The sequence below is a fragment of the Hemiscyllium ocellatum genome, chromosome 3 (assembly GCF_020745735.1).
Source record: "Hemiscyllium ocellatum isolate sHemOce1 chromosome 3, sHemOce1.pat.X.cur, whole genome shotgun sequence".
In the NCBI taxonomy this organism is placed as follows: Eukaryota; Metazoa; Chordata; class Chondrichthyes; order Orectolobiformes; family Hemiscylliidae; genus Hemiscyllium; species Hemiscyllium ocellatum.
In genome coordinates this window covers 101,818,450-101,837,629 of record NC_083403.1, presented here as the reverse complement: position 1 = coordinate 101,837,629, position 19,180 = coordinate 101,818,450, and the positions used below count along the sequence as shown (strand labels likewise).

General features: G+C 39.6%; 1 protein-coding gene across 1 annotated transcript in view; it reads right to left on the bottom strand.

Annotated features, from left to right (window-relative positions):
• The window catches only part of col21a1 (collagen, type XXI, alpha 1), a 457,104-nt gene that overhangs the window by 132,962 nt on the left and 304,962 nt on the right, over positions 1 to 19,180 (bottom strand). Inside the window, exons 21-22 of the mRNA XM_060854885.1 lie at positions 2,677 to 2,730; positions 1,850 to 1,921 (exon numbers count right to left, since the gene is read on the bottom strand). Coding sequence (XP_060710868.1) covers positions 1,850 to 1,921; positions 2,677 to 2,730 — 126 coding nt within the window. The remainder of the gene's footprint in view (positions 1 to 1,849; positions 1,922 to 2,676; positions 2,731 to 19,180) is intronic.

Here is a 19,180-nt window from a genome sequence, read left to right as displayed (position 1 = left end):
GCCACGAGTGATTCAAACCCACCCTCCAGCACATTAGCCTGGCTTCTGACTTACCACAATGTACCACCCTCTCCCTAGTAGTCACATCCAGGCTTTAGGGAGTTAGAAAAACAGTTAATGTCCACAGGAGTTTCTAGCCATGGTCTTGCCAGTGCTCTTACTATTACACTATTGTTGAAGTACATGCTACCATTCAGTTATGCTTGTTAGCAACAAACCACAAAATAAAATTGCTACTGTTATAAAGCTATAATAAAATACAGGATGAGATTTTATCCTCCTAGAGGTGGTGGGGAGGATGGTGGGAAGAGCAAATAATCAAGCTGATTTTCACCGATGAGATCCTTGCTCTCTTCCTGCCACTTCAAATTTCAGGTGGGCCATCATCAATTAAGTCCCTCAAATGGTCAATTAATGGCTGCTTAAGGGCCTCACCAATGACATCGGCCTTATTACTCACTTGTCTGATAGGTGAGATAAGTGGTTGCTTTCCCGTCACAGAAACCAGCGCAGCCTACCTACTGGGTTTGGGAGATGACCTCCATTTGCCCCAATCTGTGGGTAACTGGGGTTTGAATGGGGAGCAGGGTTGTATACCTGGAAGCTGTTCCCCTGCCCTTGTTTTTGAGCTCCCTGATGCCTCTCTCCCTGCAACCCTCATCCTGCAATAGCAACAAAAGAAACCTTCTCCCCAGTGCCATGTCTTAGCCTCCAGCAACATCAGTTGCCAGTGGCTGCTGTCATCTGATTGTCTGGCAGCTTCTGGCAAGGCTGGATTTCAGTGGCGAGGACTGTGATAGGCCAAGAAGTCAGTAAGTATTTAAATGGCTGACTGATTTTCATCTGGCAGAGGTTTCTCACTGGTGGAGCTTGGGTTTAGTCATCACTGAAGATGCCCGAGAAAGCACTCATTCGCCATTATAAATAGAGAGCAATGCTCACAACACAGTAATCACATCCAAGTAACGTATATAAATTGCTTTAAAACTTGGCTGAATTAATCAATTCGATACTATTAAATTAGTCCCAAATAAGCCCTACTTGTGAACTTTTAAATATTAATGAAAATACAGAAATAATTTAGATACTGAATGATTTCCTCAGATAATTTGTACGGTAAGCATACTATCCAGTGGGATATTGAAGGTATAATCAAGAAGATCTCAAGCTTAGTTTAAACGTTCCGGAGTTTGCTCAGTGAGGGATACAGCATTCAGCTAAAGGTTGAATATGGAAACAAATTTTCCAGGATTTGCACTCTTGATTACCATTGAGTGATTAATTACTGGAAAGTTCATACATATGTTGTCTTACAATGTGGGCGACAAGGCTTTATTGTGATGCTCGATGGACAGCTGGAGAAGAGCTACCAGCCATGGAAAGTGAGTCAGGATGAGTCAGTGCCCAAATGAGAAAATAAACTTATACAGTGCTCTTACTTAGAGCTTTGATGAATTCTATAATTTTACTGAAAGTGATATATCATACTGCAGATCAAATACCTTGTACAGAGTTTTGACTAATTTCCGCTATCCTTCATTCCTAAAGATGATATTTATTACTGGAGTATCAATATTTAGGAAAACTGGTTCAAATTGTCATTGATTATTATGTGTGCCAGTCTACACATGAAGGTTTTCAACAGAATGATAGTGATAATAAAAGCCCAGATTGATTTCTTCCCAATTCAGGAAGGTGGTCGCTGCTTTGTGTGAGATTTGGTACAAACCAGGGATGAACCCGAGCCTTTCCAGCTTGTATGGCTGGACTTGCTAGATAGATCTGCTGAGCCAGGGAGCGACCTGTGTAGATAATGACAGGGCACAAAATGTGAATGGAAACATTATACCTTTATTCCTTTCATTCCTGGCATTCCAGATTGTCCTGGCTGACCTGGCAAACCTGGTTCTCCTTTCTGCCCCTGTTTAATACAGATCAAAAACCATTATTTTTCTTCTTAAAATGTGGATGTTGGATGTTGTATATTCTAATATTGCATTTTAAGCATTCAGTTAAATCAAGTAGAATTAAATGAATAAACATTCCTTTACTGGTATAGTATAATTGTGACTGCTTATCTAAGCAAAAACATTGAAAGGATTAGGCGATACCCATCAAAATTAATTAAAGAAATAGTTAATGAATGAGCTAATTCTGACATCTTATATACAAGGATTAATTTCAGCAAAGTGCTAGCTCAGCCCTTCCATAGCATTGCACAGGAAAGAATAAAGTCTTCAGGTGAAGAAGGGACAGAAATTTGGTTACAGTTTGACATGTAAAAAGAAATCATTCAAACTTGATTTAAACTGATATTGCCTTCAGTTTCAGGCATCACTGATTATATATTCTCATTGGTAATCAAATAGTTAAATTTAGAGAAATTTGGGAATAACAATACTAACTTGGACACAGGAATTACTTTGTATTACAGATTGAACAGCTACTGTAGCAAAACTGATGTGTGGCAATCAAAGGTGGAAAATGGAAGTGGAGCCCCAGAACACTTTTTCATTCACAATTAAATGCAGAAATTCAGCATATTCAATCTTGCTGATTTAACCTACAGAAATACTATTTGGTCATCAAAAAGGTTAATCAGATTTATGTTTGGACAAAATGAAAATGCATTACAATTTTTAAATTATAATTGATTGTAGAATTTTGTTTCAATACCTTATTGCCATTTTGCCCTTGAATGCCTTGAATTCCTTGTTCACCCTTGTAACCCTGCAGAATAAAGCAAATTGAACCACTTAATATTGTAATTTTATGTGTCTGGTCAAACTGTTGCTGCATTAACACATATGGGAATTGGAGTGAAGTGGTGGTGGTTGGGAGAATTTCCACAATCCACTGGTTCAAATGGGTAAACTGCATTTGCCTTCATTTTAGTAGGAGGACCAGGTTATGGCACATCTTTTATTTATTCTACATTACTTTGATTTACCTAGTTCCCCTTGTGTTTAGCTGACATTTAGCAACTGAGAGCAAAGATGAGTCAATCAAGTAGGTTTCAGGCCTATTGCTGTGCATTTTTTGTAACCATCTGATTTCCAATGCTTATCCTTGGGAGTTAATGGGTGTTTCTCCTGTAACTGCAGACTATCTTTCAATCAAAACATGCTGGCTACAGATCTTGAATACTTCAATCAACTTTTAATGGAACTCGTATGTATTGTCTCAGCAGCCTAATTTTGTTAATCATGTTTCTAATCGGCAAAGTATAAGAAACATGTGTCTGTTACATCAATACAAATTAGACATAATGACCATGAGAATAAACTGCAAAGCATCAAATTCATTATGAATAATTCCCATGTTACAACAACTGATTGAGCTGCTGTGCAGTTTTTCCCGCATTTAATTGCTAATCGATATTTAAAGGGTTTCTTTCACTGTTGCTTTTGTATGTTTGTGCACATCCATATCGCAAAGGTAAGTTCAGTCATATGGACCTGGGCTACCTTCACTATCGACAGGACTCCTCTCTATTCTGATAGTTCAGACATTCAAATGGGAGGACATTCTACTGGATCTCAAAATGATAAATGATTCAGAGCAGACATGAGAAGTAAAACTGGAATAATGTCTCAGCAATAGTGATCATAAATTAATGTGCTTTATAATAATAACTGAGAAGAATATAAGCTTGACAAAGACTAGATGAATGTATTGGAGATAAAACTATGGAAAGGGCCTGGGAATAGACTGAGGGGAAAAAAATGGACAAAATTGATAAGTAGTAATGTAAAATAGCAATGGGAAACATTTAAATACTTCCTAGTATTTTATGTTAGGGAAATACATTCTGCTAAAATTTAACATATTGGGCAAAGTAAATATATCTGCCGCCCTTAAACACCAGTCAGTAGAAGTAGACAGACAGATGCAGCATACAATTAAGAAGGCAAATGGTCTGTTAACCTTTATTGCAAGGAGGTTTGAATTCAGAATTAAGGACGTTTTACTGCAGTTATGCAGGGTCTTGGTGAGACTGCACCTGGAATATTATGTGCAGTTTTGACCCCCATACCTGGAAACAATACACGAGAGCGGATATATGTGCCCGAGAGAGCACAGCAAAGGCTGAATGGACTGATATCAGGAATGGTAGCATTAGTTTTAGAGGAGAGTTAGTTAGTTGCACCTGTACGGACTAGAGTTTAGAAAAACGAGAAGATCTGATTGAAACACAAAATTCTAACAGAGCTCGACTGATGCATGGAGGATAGGGAATCAAGGGCCCCTGGTTGAAGAATAAAAGGTCACAATTTCAGGTTTTAGGGATATGGAATTCCTATTGGTGAATTCACTCGTAGCTAAATTTAACCCAAGCCAATTGTAATTAAATAGGTCTTCCACTCATCTCATGTGCTCTTCCCAAGTGTTACTATATACTACAACATCATCTAAATACACTAAACTTACAAATGCCAGCTATGATTAATTCATAAGCTTCTGGAGTTTAGCAAGGCTGTTCTTTAATCCAAATGGCATGTCTCAACATTGGTATAATGTATTTAGTGTAAAAAAAGTAGATATTGCTTTACCTCTTGAAGTTAATGGCGCTTGCCAGTACCTCTTCAACAGATCAATCTTAGAAAGGAAAGACACATGCCAACCTTATAAATGTTACCTTACAACTCTAGAATTGTTGTAACCTGTAATCTATGCAAAGTCTACTTCATCCTTCCAGTTTAGGAACCACTCTACTGTGAACTCGAGCTGCTTTGACTAGGTTCAATCAAATGGTTTTTCAGGATGTGTTGAATTCTGTCCACCTGGGCTTAACTGATAAGGGTGTTGTTTTCTTGGTCCTGACTTTCCTCTGTCCACATCATGTCTAGCTAATGGAGTACATCCAGGTATATCTCTGTAGATTACCTCATATTTCCTCTTGCAAGATCCTACCATTGTCTTTTCTCCAAGTATGAGAGTGCAGTGTTTAGCTGTCTCAATAATTCTGGGTTAGCTGGTTAAATTTACTTGGAGGGTTATTGACAACTCTGGCTACCTTATGCTTGTTATCTCTGTCAGCTGCCACTTCTCTTACCACACTTGTTTCTCCTTATTCTCTTCCCTACAATGATACCCTTTCAGTTTGTTTATGTGACATAACTGATTCTGCTTCCTACAATCAGGAGTATTTATTAGATAAATCAATTTAATAACCCTTCTCACTACTTTATGTTGTTATAGATTCCTCAAAGCATTTCAAAAAAGTAGCCTGGACCCTAACTTTGCTAGTTGTTTTCAGCAGGTGAAAAGTGACTATTTCAGGAGTAATGCAGCTGGTCCAACCACTTAGTTTGAAAAAAAACAGAATGTATTTGCAAGGTTACCAAATGAACACAAATAAAAGAGAACAGAATGTAGAATAATTTTACCTATCCGAAAACTCAACAGATTATCCCAACTTAATAGTGTTGTTTCAAATTCCTGCAACAATTCTCATAAACATCCCTTGGCAAAAAATGGTAAAATCAAACACAGGGTCTGACAGGAGGGAGAGATGGCAGAGAGATTCAACATCGAACACCTTCTTCCATGTAGCTGTTGCTTTGACCAGCAGCCTCAGAAAACTGACTGGGTCTGAACAGTCAGACTCTAAAAACCAAAACAAACCAGAGGAAAGCTGAGCAGGGAGAACTGACCACTCCCCTTTCATTATTCAAATGGTTTAAAAAAAATAACTTGAAAGCTTCTTCAAATAGCTAAATGCAGATAAATGGAGCCTCCGTCTTTTTGACACCTTTGAAAAAAAAACTCAAAGACAACCTAACCTTTTTAAAGGAGCAGCATCTCACACCTCCTTCCTTAAAAAAAATCAATATTTAAAGGTGGCTTCATTTTAAAACCCCTTAATTTTACACTGTTGGCATATATCCATGCAAACATGCACTCTAAATTCTATTACAGTCTGCTTTTCTCCTGCCAGCGAACATCTCAGTTTTTCATTCAAGTCTCAACAATGCATCAGCAATCATGTTTTCTCATCCTGCCACATGCATAATTTTTAAATTGAACGGCTGTAACAACACACTGTATCTAAATAATCTGCAATTTTTGTCCTTAAATTTCTCTATAAACTTCAATGGGTTATGATCATTGTATATGATTGTCTTAGATACATTACTGATAACATAAACATTGAAATGTTGTAAGGCCAACATCTAGCTCAAAGTGTCCTTCTCAACTATCGAAGATTTCTGTTGATTAAAGTTCAATTTCCTGGAGAAATACCCGATAGGTCTTTCTATCTTCTCATTGTCTTTCTGTAAGAACACAGCACTGACACCCACATCAGTTGCACCAAGAGCCACTTTGAATGGCTTTGTGTAATTAGGTGTGGTTAATACTGGGGCAGTGGTTAACGCTGCTTTCAGGCTGTCAAATGCCTTCTGACAGTCTGCTGTCCACTGAAACTTCTTGCCTTTCTTTAGCAAATCAGTGAGTGGAGCAGTCACACTGCTAAAATTTGGTACGAATTTCTGATAAAATCCATTGAATCCCAGGGATTGCTGTACTGCTCTTTTTGTCGATGGTATGGGAAACTCCCCAATTACCTTTGCTTTTGCATTTCTTGGGGCCATTTGTCCATGTCCAATAACATGGCCCAGGAAGGTGACTTGGGTTTTGGCAAATTCACTTTTAGCCAGATTTATCACCAAGCCTGCCTTCGAAAGTTGATTGAACCATTCTGATATATGTTGCAAATGTTCCTTCCATGTGTGACTAAAAATCATCAGGTCATCTACATATACAACACAACTGGGTAATCTTGAAATGTGGCTGGCGCATTTTTCATACCAAATGGCATAACTTTAAATTGATACAGTCCATTCTGCGTTGCAAAAGCCAAAATTGTCTTCACTCTTTCTGACAAAGGTACCTGCCAGTATCCTTCGAGTAACTCCAACTCAGAAATACAAATAGCTTGTTCCACCTTTTCAAAACAGTCTTCCAAATGTGGAATTGAATATGTCTTTGTGACTGCATTGACTTTGCAATAGTACACACGTAACTATTGGGTACCAACTGGTTTTGTCAGTCTTTTTTGGCTTTCCTTCCTTGTCAAAATACCTTTTGAGCATATTCGCATGACACACTCTAAGATTTCTTTCGGTCTGGTGTCCTCATCAAACAGTTCACCTCACTCAATCCCCTTTCAACCGGATATGATCCAATGAACCTTGCTTTTAAAGGTTCACGTATCACTGGAAGTAACTTTGTCTCCGACAGCAAAATTATGAGTTTTTGATTTCTTGTCTGCTTCCAGTTTCATTGCATGCAGTGAGACTTTTAAATGCTGTCTAACCAACAACCCCGTTCTATTTAACTATTCCCTAAAATCTGACATATACTCCAAATATGTGGTCTCTGAATTCTGACTTGCCAATTTCTCTTTAATCAATTTCATGCTCAAAACTAATTAAAATGGACAGAATCTGCTTGATTCATTTGCTGAATCGCCGATCGCAAGAAGTCCTAACGGAATTCCCTTATCACACTCATCTGGATAACCTTGACTATAAGCCCTCAACATGGTCTTTAATGTTTGATGCCAACTTTCTAGCGCTCCCTGCGATTCAGGATAGTATGCAGTAGACTTGAATTGTTTTATTCCTAAGCTGTCCATAAATTCCTTGAATAATTTTGATGTGAAGTTTGACCATTGATGTGATCGTATTTCTGAGGAGTCCGTATCTGGTGAAAAAGTTGAGTAACTCCGCTGCAATCCTTTTAGCTGTGATATTGCGTAACGGAATGGCCTCTGGAAATCTAGTGGACACATCCATTATTGTTAACAAGTACTGATTCCCACATTTTGTTTAAGTATGGGGTCCTACACATTCAATTAAGAATCCTGTAAAAGGTTCATCAAATGGAGGAATAGGAATTAAAGATGCAGGTTTTATTACTGCCTGTGGTTTTCCAATTACCTGACATGTACAACATGTTCTGGCAAAATTCAACTACATCTATTAGTAAAGATATTATTTTGTTTTAACTTGAGTTTTTCTCATCCCTAAATGACCCCTAACTGGTAGTCCATGTGCCACTTATAACATGTGGGCGGCACGGTGGCACAGTGGTTAGCACTGCTGCCTCACAGCGCCTGAGACCCGGGTTCAATTCCCGACTCAGGCGACTGACTGTGTGGAGTTTGCACGTTCTCCCCGTGTCAGCGTGGGTTTCCTCCGGGTGCTCCGGTTTCCTCCCACAGTCCAAAGATGTGCGGGTCAGGTGAATTGGCCATGCTAAATTGCCCATTGTTATCCTTCACCTAGATCTACCTTTCACTTTCCACGTGAGGATTTCTCTTTTCCTCAATTTCTATGCCTCACGGATTGAAACTGATGTCGGAAGCCAACCTTTGACTTATGAACCAACTCATAATCATCAGCCATTTCAGCTGCTCATCTTGCAATTTTAATTTCCTGCTCTTCCACCTGAGTTCTTACTACTTCAGGAAATGAATTTTTGAACTCCTCCAAAATAAACGGCTTTCCAAGAGCGTCATAGGTTTGCTCTACTTCTAATATCCTGATCCATCTATCAAAATTACTTTGTTTGATTCTTTCTGACCAGAGTCCCTCCTCTGATTTCTGAAATGTTGTCTGTAGGCTTCTGGTACAAGCTCATGTCCATTTAAGGTGGCATTTTTCACCTCCTCATATGTCCCAGATCCTTCCTCTGACAGCGATGCAAATACCTCACTAGCTCTCATCCTACAAGTTTTGATTCGATCAACAAAACCCACATGGTCACTGGCCACTTCATTTGATTAGCCACCTTCTTATATGAGATGAAAAAAAGCTTCTATGTCCTTCTCATCAAATTTTGGCAGTGTTTGGATATATTTAAACAGATTCTGACCAGGCCTTTGCTACCATGGGTTTGCTCATCCTCATTCTCCTCCTCACTAAACTTACCGTCAGCCTTCATCTCCATCCTTTTAAGCTGACTTTCCTGACTAAGTGCCAAATTCTGAAGTTCAAACTTTCTCTCTTTCTTCCTTTCCTCTTTCCCTTCTCTCTCTTCTTTCTCTCTCATTTTCTTTTGGCTCTACTAAAATGATTTGTTCTTTTTCTCTTTCCCCTGCTTTTAACTGTAATTCAAACAGTTCCATTTCTTTTGCCCTTTCTTTGTCTTTTGCCTCTACTGGGCAGCATGGTGGCTCAGTGGTTAGCACCAGGTTTGATTCCAGCCTCAGGTGACTGTCTGTGTGGAGTTTGCACATTCTCCCTGTGTCTGTGTGGGTTTCCTCTGGGTGCTCCGGTTTCCTCCCACAATCCAAGGATGTGCAGGCCAGGTGAATTGGCCATGCTAAAATGCCCAGTGTTAGGTGCATTAGTCAGAGGGAAATTGGTCTGGGTGGGTTGCTCTTCAGAGGGTTGGTGTGGACTGGTTAGGCTGAAGGGTCTGTTTCCACACTGTAGGGAATCTAATTTCTAATCAAGCTGGTTCTTTTTCAATTGAATTGTAGCCATCTCTAAAGATTCTGATGGCATTTCCAGCAAATGTAAATGCTGAGCTTTCTGTTTTCTTCACGGAAGGAGGCAGCTCCAACTCCAGTTTGACTGACAATTCCAGCAGTATTTCCCTGTTCACCTTTTGTAAAGCCCCCAGAGTCACTGCTTCTACCTTCAGAAAACTCTTTCATAGAATGTCCTAGCTGTGGAAGCAGGCTAATCGCTCCATTAAGTTCACTGATCCTTCAAAGAGCATCCCACTCCTCCTGTATTCTCCATGGCTAACTCCACCTAGTCTGTATACTACGGGCAATTTAGCATGACCAACTGACCTAACTTGTACATCTTTGGACTTTGGAAGGAAACTGGAGCACCCAGTGGAAACCCACATGGATATGGGGAGAATGTGCAAACTCCACACAGACTGTGACACAAGGCTGGAATCAAACCCGGGTCACTGGAGCTGTGAGGTAACAGTGCTAACCACTGAGTCACCGTGCTACCTTGAAAGAGCCATTGCTACCCCAAACACTGTTTAAACTAACTGAATTGAACATGTGGAATAAAAGACACTCACACCTTCCACTTGCTGACTTCGAGTCCAGCAACCCTAATCCCAAATCGGAATGATCGAACAAATCCTGCAAAGAGCCCCCAATCTGTATGGACCAGGTCAGACTCCTTCAAAATATTTCAAGAAAGGAGCCCAGACCCTAACTTGGCTAGTTAGTTTAAGCAGGTGTAGAGTGAAAATTCAGATGCAGCTGTCCCAATCACTTAGTCTTAAACAGAACAGAATTTATTTGCAGGATTACCAAATGAAGCACAAACAAAGGGACAAGAATATAAAATAATGTAACCTATCTGAAAACCCAACATATTATCCCAACTTAATGATGTTATTCCAAATTACTGCAACAATCCCCACAAAAACACCATCGGCAAGCAAGGTAAAATCAAACACAGAGCTTTACAGGAGAGAGAGATGGCAGAGAAATTCAGCATGGAACACCCTCTTCCATGTAGCTGGTTCTTTGACCAGCAGCCTCAAAAAAGAAGGTGAGGACTGCAGATGCTGGAGATCAGAGTCAAGATTAGAGTGGTGCTGGAAAAGCACAGCAGGTCAGGCAGCATCTGCTCCTCGGATGTTGCCTCAAAAACTGACTAGGTCTGAACAGCTAGCCTGCTAAAACTCAAAACAAACCAGAGGAAAGCTGACCTGGGAGAATTGGCTACTCCCCTTTCATTGTACAAGTGCTTTTAAGAAAAAACTTGAAAGCTTCTTGAAGTAGATAAAAGCAGATAAAATGGAGCCTCTGTCTTTATGACCTCTCTGAAAAGAAAACTCAAAGACAACCTAACCTTGTTAAAGGAACAGCATCATCACAATATGAATTACTGAATTTCATATTCAGAGGTTCACCTTGCAAAGGCAACAATATCAATATAACACAAAGAACTGCAGACACTAGAAATCTGAAACAGAAAACATAAATTGCTGGAGAAAAATGCAGCATATTGGCAACATTTGTGGAGAGAAAGAAAAGCTAATGCTTTGAGTCCAGAGACCCTTCTTCAGAACAGATTGTGCAAATTGGTTTTGACTGCTGAGAACAAAGAGAAGGCTCCAAGACTGGTGGAGATCTGATCACTTCGTTCTCTGTCTTGTTCCCGGCCTCAAGCTTTTCAGTTACCTGAGAACCAATTGCATGTTTGTTGGCAGGCAAAAGGCTTTGTCATTTATAATTAATCACTAGTCTATAGGCCATTCTAAGTCTTGTTGCCAACCAGAGTTCAAACATAATACAGAATCTCTTGGCACCAGTTTCTCTGCAACCCAAACTTCAATAACAGGTTGTTCAAGCAGCTGTTTAAACAATACCTGCCAACAGTGTCAGGTTACTCGCTTTTCAAAGTATGTGGCAATTCTTGCAAAACACTGTTTTTTCAAAAATTTCTTTCTCATTTTCAATCCACTACTAAAGAAAATGAAAAGACACTGTTTACAATTTTTTCACTCAGAGGGTCAACCTATGGAATTTACTATGACTGTGGAGGCCAGATCAATAAGTATATTCAAAAAAGAGATTGATAAAGTTTTAGGTGTTAAAAGCATCAAGACATATGCTTCGAATATAAAAGTATGGTGTTGAGGTGCAGATCAGCAATGATCATATTGAATGGTGGAGCAGACTCGGAGAGTTGAATGGTCTACTCGTGCTCCTAATTTGGAGCTGGGGACCAGCTTTTATTAACCTTGAAATTAACTAAAAACAACTGGAATTAGGTGAGAAGAGAAAGATATAAAAGGGACCTAGGGTCAACTTTTTCATGCAGAGAGTGGTGAAGTATGGAGCTGCCAAAGGAAGTGGTGGAGGCTGGTACAATTAAACATTTAAAAGGCATCTGGATGGGTACATATATAAGAGTTTAGAGGGATATGGATCAAATGCTGGCAAATGGGATTAATTTAGGATATCTGGGCAGCATGGACAAGTTGGACTAAATGGTTTGTTTCTGTGCTGTAGAACTCTATGACTCTATAACTGGTGTGAGAGTTCAGGGGAAGAACATGGTACACAGTGCATAATGTGGATGAAATACACTTTGGTTGGATGAACAAAGATTCAAAGTATTTCTTAAATGGTAAAATATTGAAAAGTATTGGTGTTTGAAAAAACCTGGGTATTCTTGTTCATAATTCACTGAAAGCTAACATCAAGTGCAGCAAGAAATTAGGGAGACAAATAGAAAGCTGCCTTTTATTGCAAGAGGATTCAAGTACAGGAGTAAGATGGCTTGTTTCAATTGTACAGAACTTTTGTGAAACTGCATCTGAGGTGCTATGTATAGGTTCCTAACCAAAAGATTTAGTGCAGCAGAGGTTGACTTTTTCAATTCCTGGGATGGTGGAGTGTGCTATGAAGAAAGACTACGGACATGTGGCCTGTATTCTCCAGTATTTTGAAGAATGAGAGATTATCTCACTGAAACTTACAATATTCTAAGGAACTAGACAGTGTCAAAACTGGGACAGCTGTCTCACAAACCAGCTTGATGTGTTATACTCAAGTGACATTGGTGCAATAGATCATAATGTGGAATCAGTTTGGGTGGAAATAAGAAAAATCAAGGGAAAGAAATCACAGGTGGGAATCATCTAAAGGCCCCTGAAGAGCTGCCTCATTGTAAGACAAATGTGACAATGTAAAATTCATAATTTCAATAACTGTTCATGGATTGAAAGGATCAACAACGAAAAACTGATAAACATGTGAAAAAACAGCAATAACTCTGGAATAAACTGCTTCTTAAGATGAAAAGGCAAAGAGAAACTGTTATAAAGGAATCAAAAATAATATGTGAATTACCATCCCTGGGAAGAAGCAATGTAAACAATCTGTTTCCAGGGAGAATGGAGATAACACTGCTTGATAACTAGTTGCCTCAAGACAAATGGGCAATTAAGGCTGACTGCAGATGAAATGTATTGACATAAAGGAGTTAAATGCAGGAAAAGTGGTGTTTTTAAAGAGACAGCTAACACTGAATATAACAAAGAAAGGGGAACTACTTCTGATAAGAAGGCAAGGTACAGATTTGAGGTCTCAAGAATGTAATCAATATTGAGAATGAAAGAATCTATTAATTCATCAATAATGTCACATCGCAAACTTGAAAGAGAGAAAAACAACACTTCATAAGGATCAAACCATGGACACTTCCACAGATGGACACTGTTGGTGAAATCATAACTAAATTTCACAATTAATTGGATAATAGCCAAGTTGATTTGTGAGGCTTAACTGGCTTACTTGAGGGGTCTTAATTTTGTTCTACATGCAATAAAGTTTAAATCATTGTTTCAGTACTTGATTGTGAGATGTAACTTGTGGTAATTTATCCATAATGCTAAGTATAATTTGACAAATAATGGAGGTATAAAAGAAGGGTGCGAAGTTATCATGGGTGATTTTAACCTGCATATTGACTGGTCAAATCAGATGGGCAAGGATGATTTGGAAGACGAGTTTCTAGACTGCGTCAGGAATTATTTCTACAGGTTCCCTAACCAATCCAGTAATGTGAAGGCATAGAAAACAGGAGCAGCAGCAGGCCACTTGCCCCTTTGAGCCTGCTCTGTCATTCAATATGATCATTCAACTCAGCACCCCATTCCCACTTTCTTCCTGCTCTTTAATCATTCTAGTTCTAAGAACGATACTCAAAACTCTTTCTTGAAAATGTTCAATGTTTTGGTTTTAACTGCTTGCTGTGACAGAGAACTCAACAGGCTTACCAGTTTCTGGGTGAAGAATTTCTCCTCATCTCAGTACCAAAGGCCTACCTATCAGAGAATCATTAAACTGTGACCCCTGGTTCTGAACTCTGTAGTCACCCTTCCTATGTTTACCCTACCTAATTCTACGGGAATTTTGTAGGTTTCTATGAAATCCCCCACATTCTTCTAAATTCCAGTGAATACAGTCCGAGCTGACATAGCCTCTCTTTATATGCCAATCCTGCCATCCCTGAAATCAGTCTGGAAAATCTTCATCATATTCACTTAACAACCAGGACATCCCTCCTCAGATAAGAAGATCAAATCTGCACACAATATTCTAGATATGGTCTCACCAAGGCCCTGTACAATCTCTGCTCCTGTACTTGAATCCTCTTGCTATGAGGAATAACATATCATTTGCCTTCTCCATACCTGCATGTTTACGATTAGTGATTAGAATACACCCAGATCTTATTGCACTTCCTCCATTCTAATCTATAACCATTCAGATAATAACCTGCTTTCCTTTATTGTTACCAAAGTGAATAACCTCATATTTATCCAAATTAAACTTCAAGAAATTTGAAAAACAAATAGAGTTTCTATGGGTAAATGAAAGCAAGGAGTTAAAATAAATATGGGACTCTTGGAGGATGCAGCTGGGAAACTGATAATGGGCAACAGGGAAATGGGAGGTAATTTAATCAATATTTTACTTTGATTATCATGGTAGAGGACATTATGAACATCCTAAAGATAACCCAGTATGATGCTAATAGGAGTAAATATCTTGTAATAGTTTCATGACGGGCAAGGTATTTGACAAATCAATTGGACTAAAGAAAGATGCAGCCAGTACTCATTAATTTGTATCTGAGAGCTTTAAAGGAAAGGGCTGCAGAGAAAATGCAGGCATTGGCTGAAATATTCTAAACTCACTGAGAGGGTTCCACCTGATTGGATACTACTCTGGATGCACGGTGAGGTGTCACCGAAACAACTACACAGTGATATCAACGACTTTCATCCCACCATCAGACTTACCATGGACTACTCTTTAGTATCTCTCATTCTTGGACACATGCATCTCCATCAAGGATGGACACTTCAGCACTGCACTCTATCACAAACCCACAGATAACCTCACGAGGATACACTTCTCTAGCTTTCACACTAAACTTATTAAAACAGCCATCTCCTCAGACAAGTCCGATACATACACAGGATCTGTTCAGAAGAGGAGGAATGTCTTGGACACCTGAAGGTGCTCAAGGATGCCCTCATAAGAACAGGCTATGATGTTCAATTCATTGATCGCTAGTTCCGATTTGCCACAGCGAGAAACTGTATGACCTCCTCAGGAGACAGACACGGGTTGCGAGTGATTGGGTACGCTTCATTGTTGAGTACTTCCCAAGAGCCAAAAAACTACACCATGTTCTTCGCAGCTTGTAACACATTGTAGCACCTCGCCAAGACCATCCCTATGCCTCCACTTCTCGCCTTTAAACAACTGCCAAACCTTAAACAGATCGTTGTCCGCAGCAAACTGTCCAGCCTTCAGGACAACATCGACCACAACACCTTTTCATAGCAACCACTGCAACTTGTGTCAGAGTGTTGACACAGAAAGCACCGTTACATGTGTGAACACCACACACCATATAGGCGGCAAGTACTCATGTGACTCGGCCGACGCTGTCTATCTCGTACATTGCAGGCAAGGTTGCCCCAAGGTAATGGTATATTGGCGAGACCAAGCAGATGCTACAAAAATGGATGAATGGACACTGCACAACAATCGCCAGACAGGAGTGTTCTCTCCCAGTCGGGGAACACTTCAGTGGTCAAGGACATTCAGCCTCGGATCTTCGGGTGACCACCCTCCAAGGCAGACTTCAGGACAGGTGACAATGCAAGTGACCGAGCAGAGGTTGATAGTCAAGTTCGGTATCCATGAGGATGGCCTCAACCGGGACCTTGGATTCATGTGACGGTACAGGTGACCCCACTACACTATACTCTCTCTCTATATATACATATATATGTATATATATATACACACACACACACACTCACACTCTTCCATACTCACACAGACCCTCTCTCAAACAGATGCTCTCTATTTTTCACAAATACACACACCTCCACACTCACACCCATGCAAGCACCCTCTCACAGACTTATATCCCATCACACTCACACTTTACCAAGCTTGCACACATGCAAACGCACACTCTCTCACGTGCACTCACACGCATACACTCATATGCACACACTCACTCTCTGTCTCTCCTGCATGCGCACACACATGCAAGTCTATAGTGTGAACTTGTATTTACAGAATTATATTTGCAGATAGATTCTATTCTGCTCAAAAAATACACAATCTGCAGGCAGTCAATGCAGACAGTCAATCCACATAATATTTTGTAAATTCCACTTTGTAAATAGAACCAGTCTGACTCAAGATTGGAATACAGACAGACTCTAACCTCACAACTTTGATGCATTGTCTGAGCTAAGATGTCACCTTTTTGTTTTATAAAATCTTAAGTTATCTTGAGAATGGGACTTAAAAGAAGTTCTGGGATTTACATATTAATGAACCAAAATCTGTATCCCATAAAAGATGAAAGACTTAACAACAATCTGGGTTTGTAACATATATCATTTTACCTGCATGACACTGTAATTTTTTGCTACAAATTCTATGTCTTATGGTCTTGCTTCACAACCACCTGAAGAAGGAGCAGGGCTCCGGAAGCTAATGCTTTCAAATAAACCTGTTGGACTATAACCTGATGTTGCGCGATTTTCAACACAGTCAAACATAGTCAACATGGTTTTGTGAAAGGAAAAGGGACAATTTTGCCAGAATTTTTTGAGGCTATCACAAGCAGAGTGAATAAAGGTAGATGTAAAGTAATTGAATTATCATGAGCCATTTGATAAGGTGCCGCACAAAAGGCACAAGATAGGAGCTCATAATATTGGGGGAATGTAGTAACATGGAATGAGTTTTGGTTAACACAAAGAAAACAGAATCAGGAATAATGGATCTTTTTTAGATTGAATGGATATAATTAGGGAGTGCAGAACGATCAGTTCAGGGTTTCAAGTTATATTTATTATCTATATTAGTGACTTAGAATACGGGCAGAGTGTAAAGCATCCAAAATTGCCGATGATACAAAAATAGGTGTGAGGATAAGTTGTGATGAAGTAATAAGGAATCTGCAAAGTGATATAGCTAGGTTGAATGAGTGGGCAAAATCTTGGCAGACAGATTTTAATACAGGCAAGTATAGGGTCATTCACTTTGGTAGGACATATCAAAGGCACACTATTACTTAAATGAAGATAAACTCTAAAGAATGTGGTGCAAAGGGATCGGTGTGTTCTTACGCACGAAACACAAAATGTTAGCATGCAGGTACAGCAAGTAATTAAGACGACAAATGGAATTTTGCACCTTATTGATAGAGGTTCAGAGTTTAAAAGCAAGGAAGTCTTCTTACAACTGTACAGGGTTTTAGTGATGCTACACTTGGAGTAAAAAGAACTGCAGATGCTGGAGTTCAGAAATAATCAAAAACAGAAATAGCTGGAGAAATTCAGCAGGTCTGGCAGAATCTGTGAAGAGAAAACTGTATAAATGTTAACATTGTCTTCTCTTCACAGATGCTGCCAGACCTGCTGAAGTTTTCCAGAAATTTCTGTGTTTGTTTGTTTCTGCAACTGCAATATTGTTTTGATTCCTGTATTGAAAAAAGGATAGACTGGTAATGGAGGCTATTCAAAAGATATTCACTTGGTGGATTCCTGGGATGAAGAGATTCTCAAGAACAACTAATCAAGTTGGGCCTTTGTTCATCAGAGTTTAGAAAACTGAAGGGTGATCTTATAGAAACACGCAAAATTCTGAGGGGAAATGACAGAAAGAGAACAATACACCAGTTGGGAGAATCTCAAACTAGTGGACATACAAAATAAGGGATACTCATTTAAAACTAAGATGCAAAGGAATTTCTACTCCCAGAGGGTAGTGAAAGCCTGTAATACTCTATCTCAGAGAGTCTAGAGACTGGATCACTGAAAGTGTTTAAAGAGGAGGTAGATGGATTTTCGAAATATCAGGGAATTGATGGCCTTGCTGAGTTGGCACAAAAGAGAAGTTGAGCCCTGGGACAGATCCGGCATGCTTTTATTGAATGGCAGTGTGTAATTGAGGGACTGAATGGCCTAGGATTGCTCATATTTCTCATCATCTTACATTCTCAGACTTGCCCAGCCAAGCTATTGTGGTACAGTCACAGCACTGACATCCATCTGACAATGCAGAAAATTGCCTAGGTATACCTTGTCCCAAAAAGCAGGAGAAATCTATCCCAGCCAACTACAGACCTATCGGTCTATTGTCAATCATCTGAAAATTGATGGGAGTGGCCAACAACAGTTGTACCAAGCAGCACTTCCTTAGCAATAATCTTCTTACTGCTTGACTTCCATTAGGGTCGGTCTACTCTTGACCACCTTGCAGTCTTAGTCTAAACATGAACAGAAGAGCTGAACATGAGAGGGAGATGAGAGTAACATCAAGGCAGCATTTGAATGGGCATGACATTAAGGATCTCTAGCAAATTAGCATTAATGGGAATCGGGGGATAACTTTTCATTGGTTGCAATCACACCTAGCATAAGGGAAGATGACTATAATTGTTGGAGATCTATCACCTCATCCCTTTAGGGGTTTGTCAAGTTAGTATTCTCAGCCCAACATCTTCAGCTGTTTCATAAATAGTCTTCCATCATCATGAGGTCAGAAATGGAGATGTTCTTGCACAATGTTCAGCACCATGCCGAAGCATTCTGTGTTCAAATGCACCAACACCTGGACAACATCCAGGTTGACAAGTGTCAAAGTAGCATTTGTATCACACAAATCACAGTCAACGACCATTTCCTATAATTCCATTTCCATCACTCAGAGACATAAAGTCATAGATCTGTGCAGCATGGAAACAGATGCTTCAGTCCAACACGTCCATACCAACCAGATATCCTAAACTAATCTAGTCCCATTTGCCAGCAATTGGCCCATATCCCTCTAAACTCTTCCTATTCATATACCCATCCAGACACTTTATAAATGTTGTAATTGTACCAGCCTCCACCATTTCCTCTGCAAGCTCACTTCATACCACACAGCACATTCTGTGTGAAAAAGTTGCCGCTTAGGTCCTTTTTAAATACTTACCCTTTCACCTTAAACCTACGCCCTCTAGTTTTGGATTCCCACACTCCAGGGAAAAGACCTTGGCTATTCACCCTATCCACACCCCTCATGAATTTATAAACCTCTATAAGGTCACCTGTCACTCCAGGGAAAATAACCCCAGCCTTTTCAGCCTCT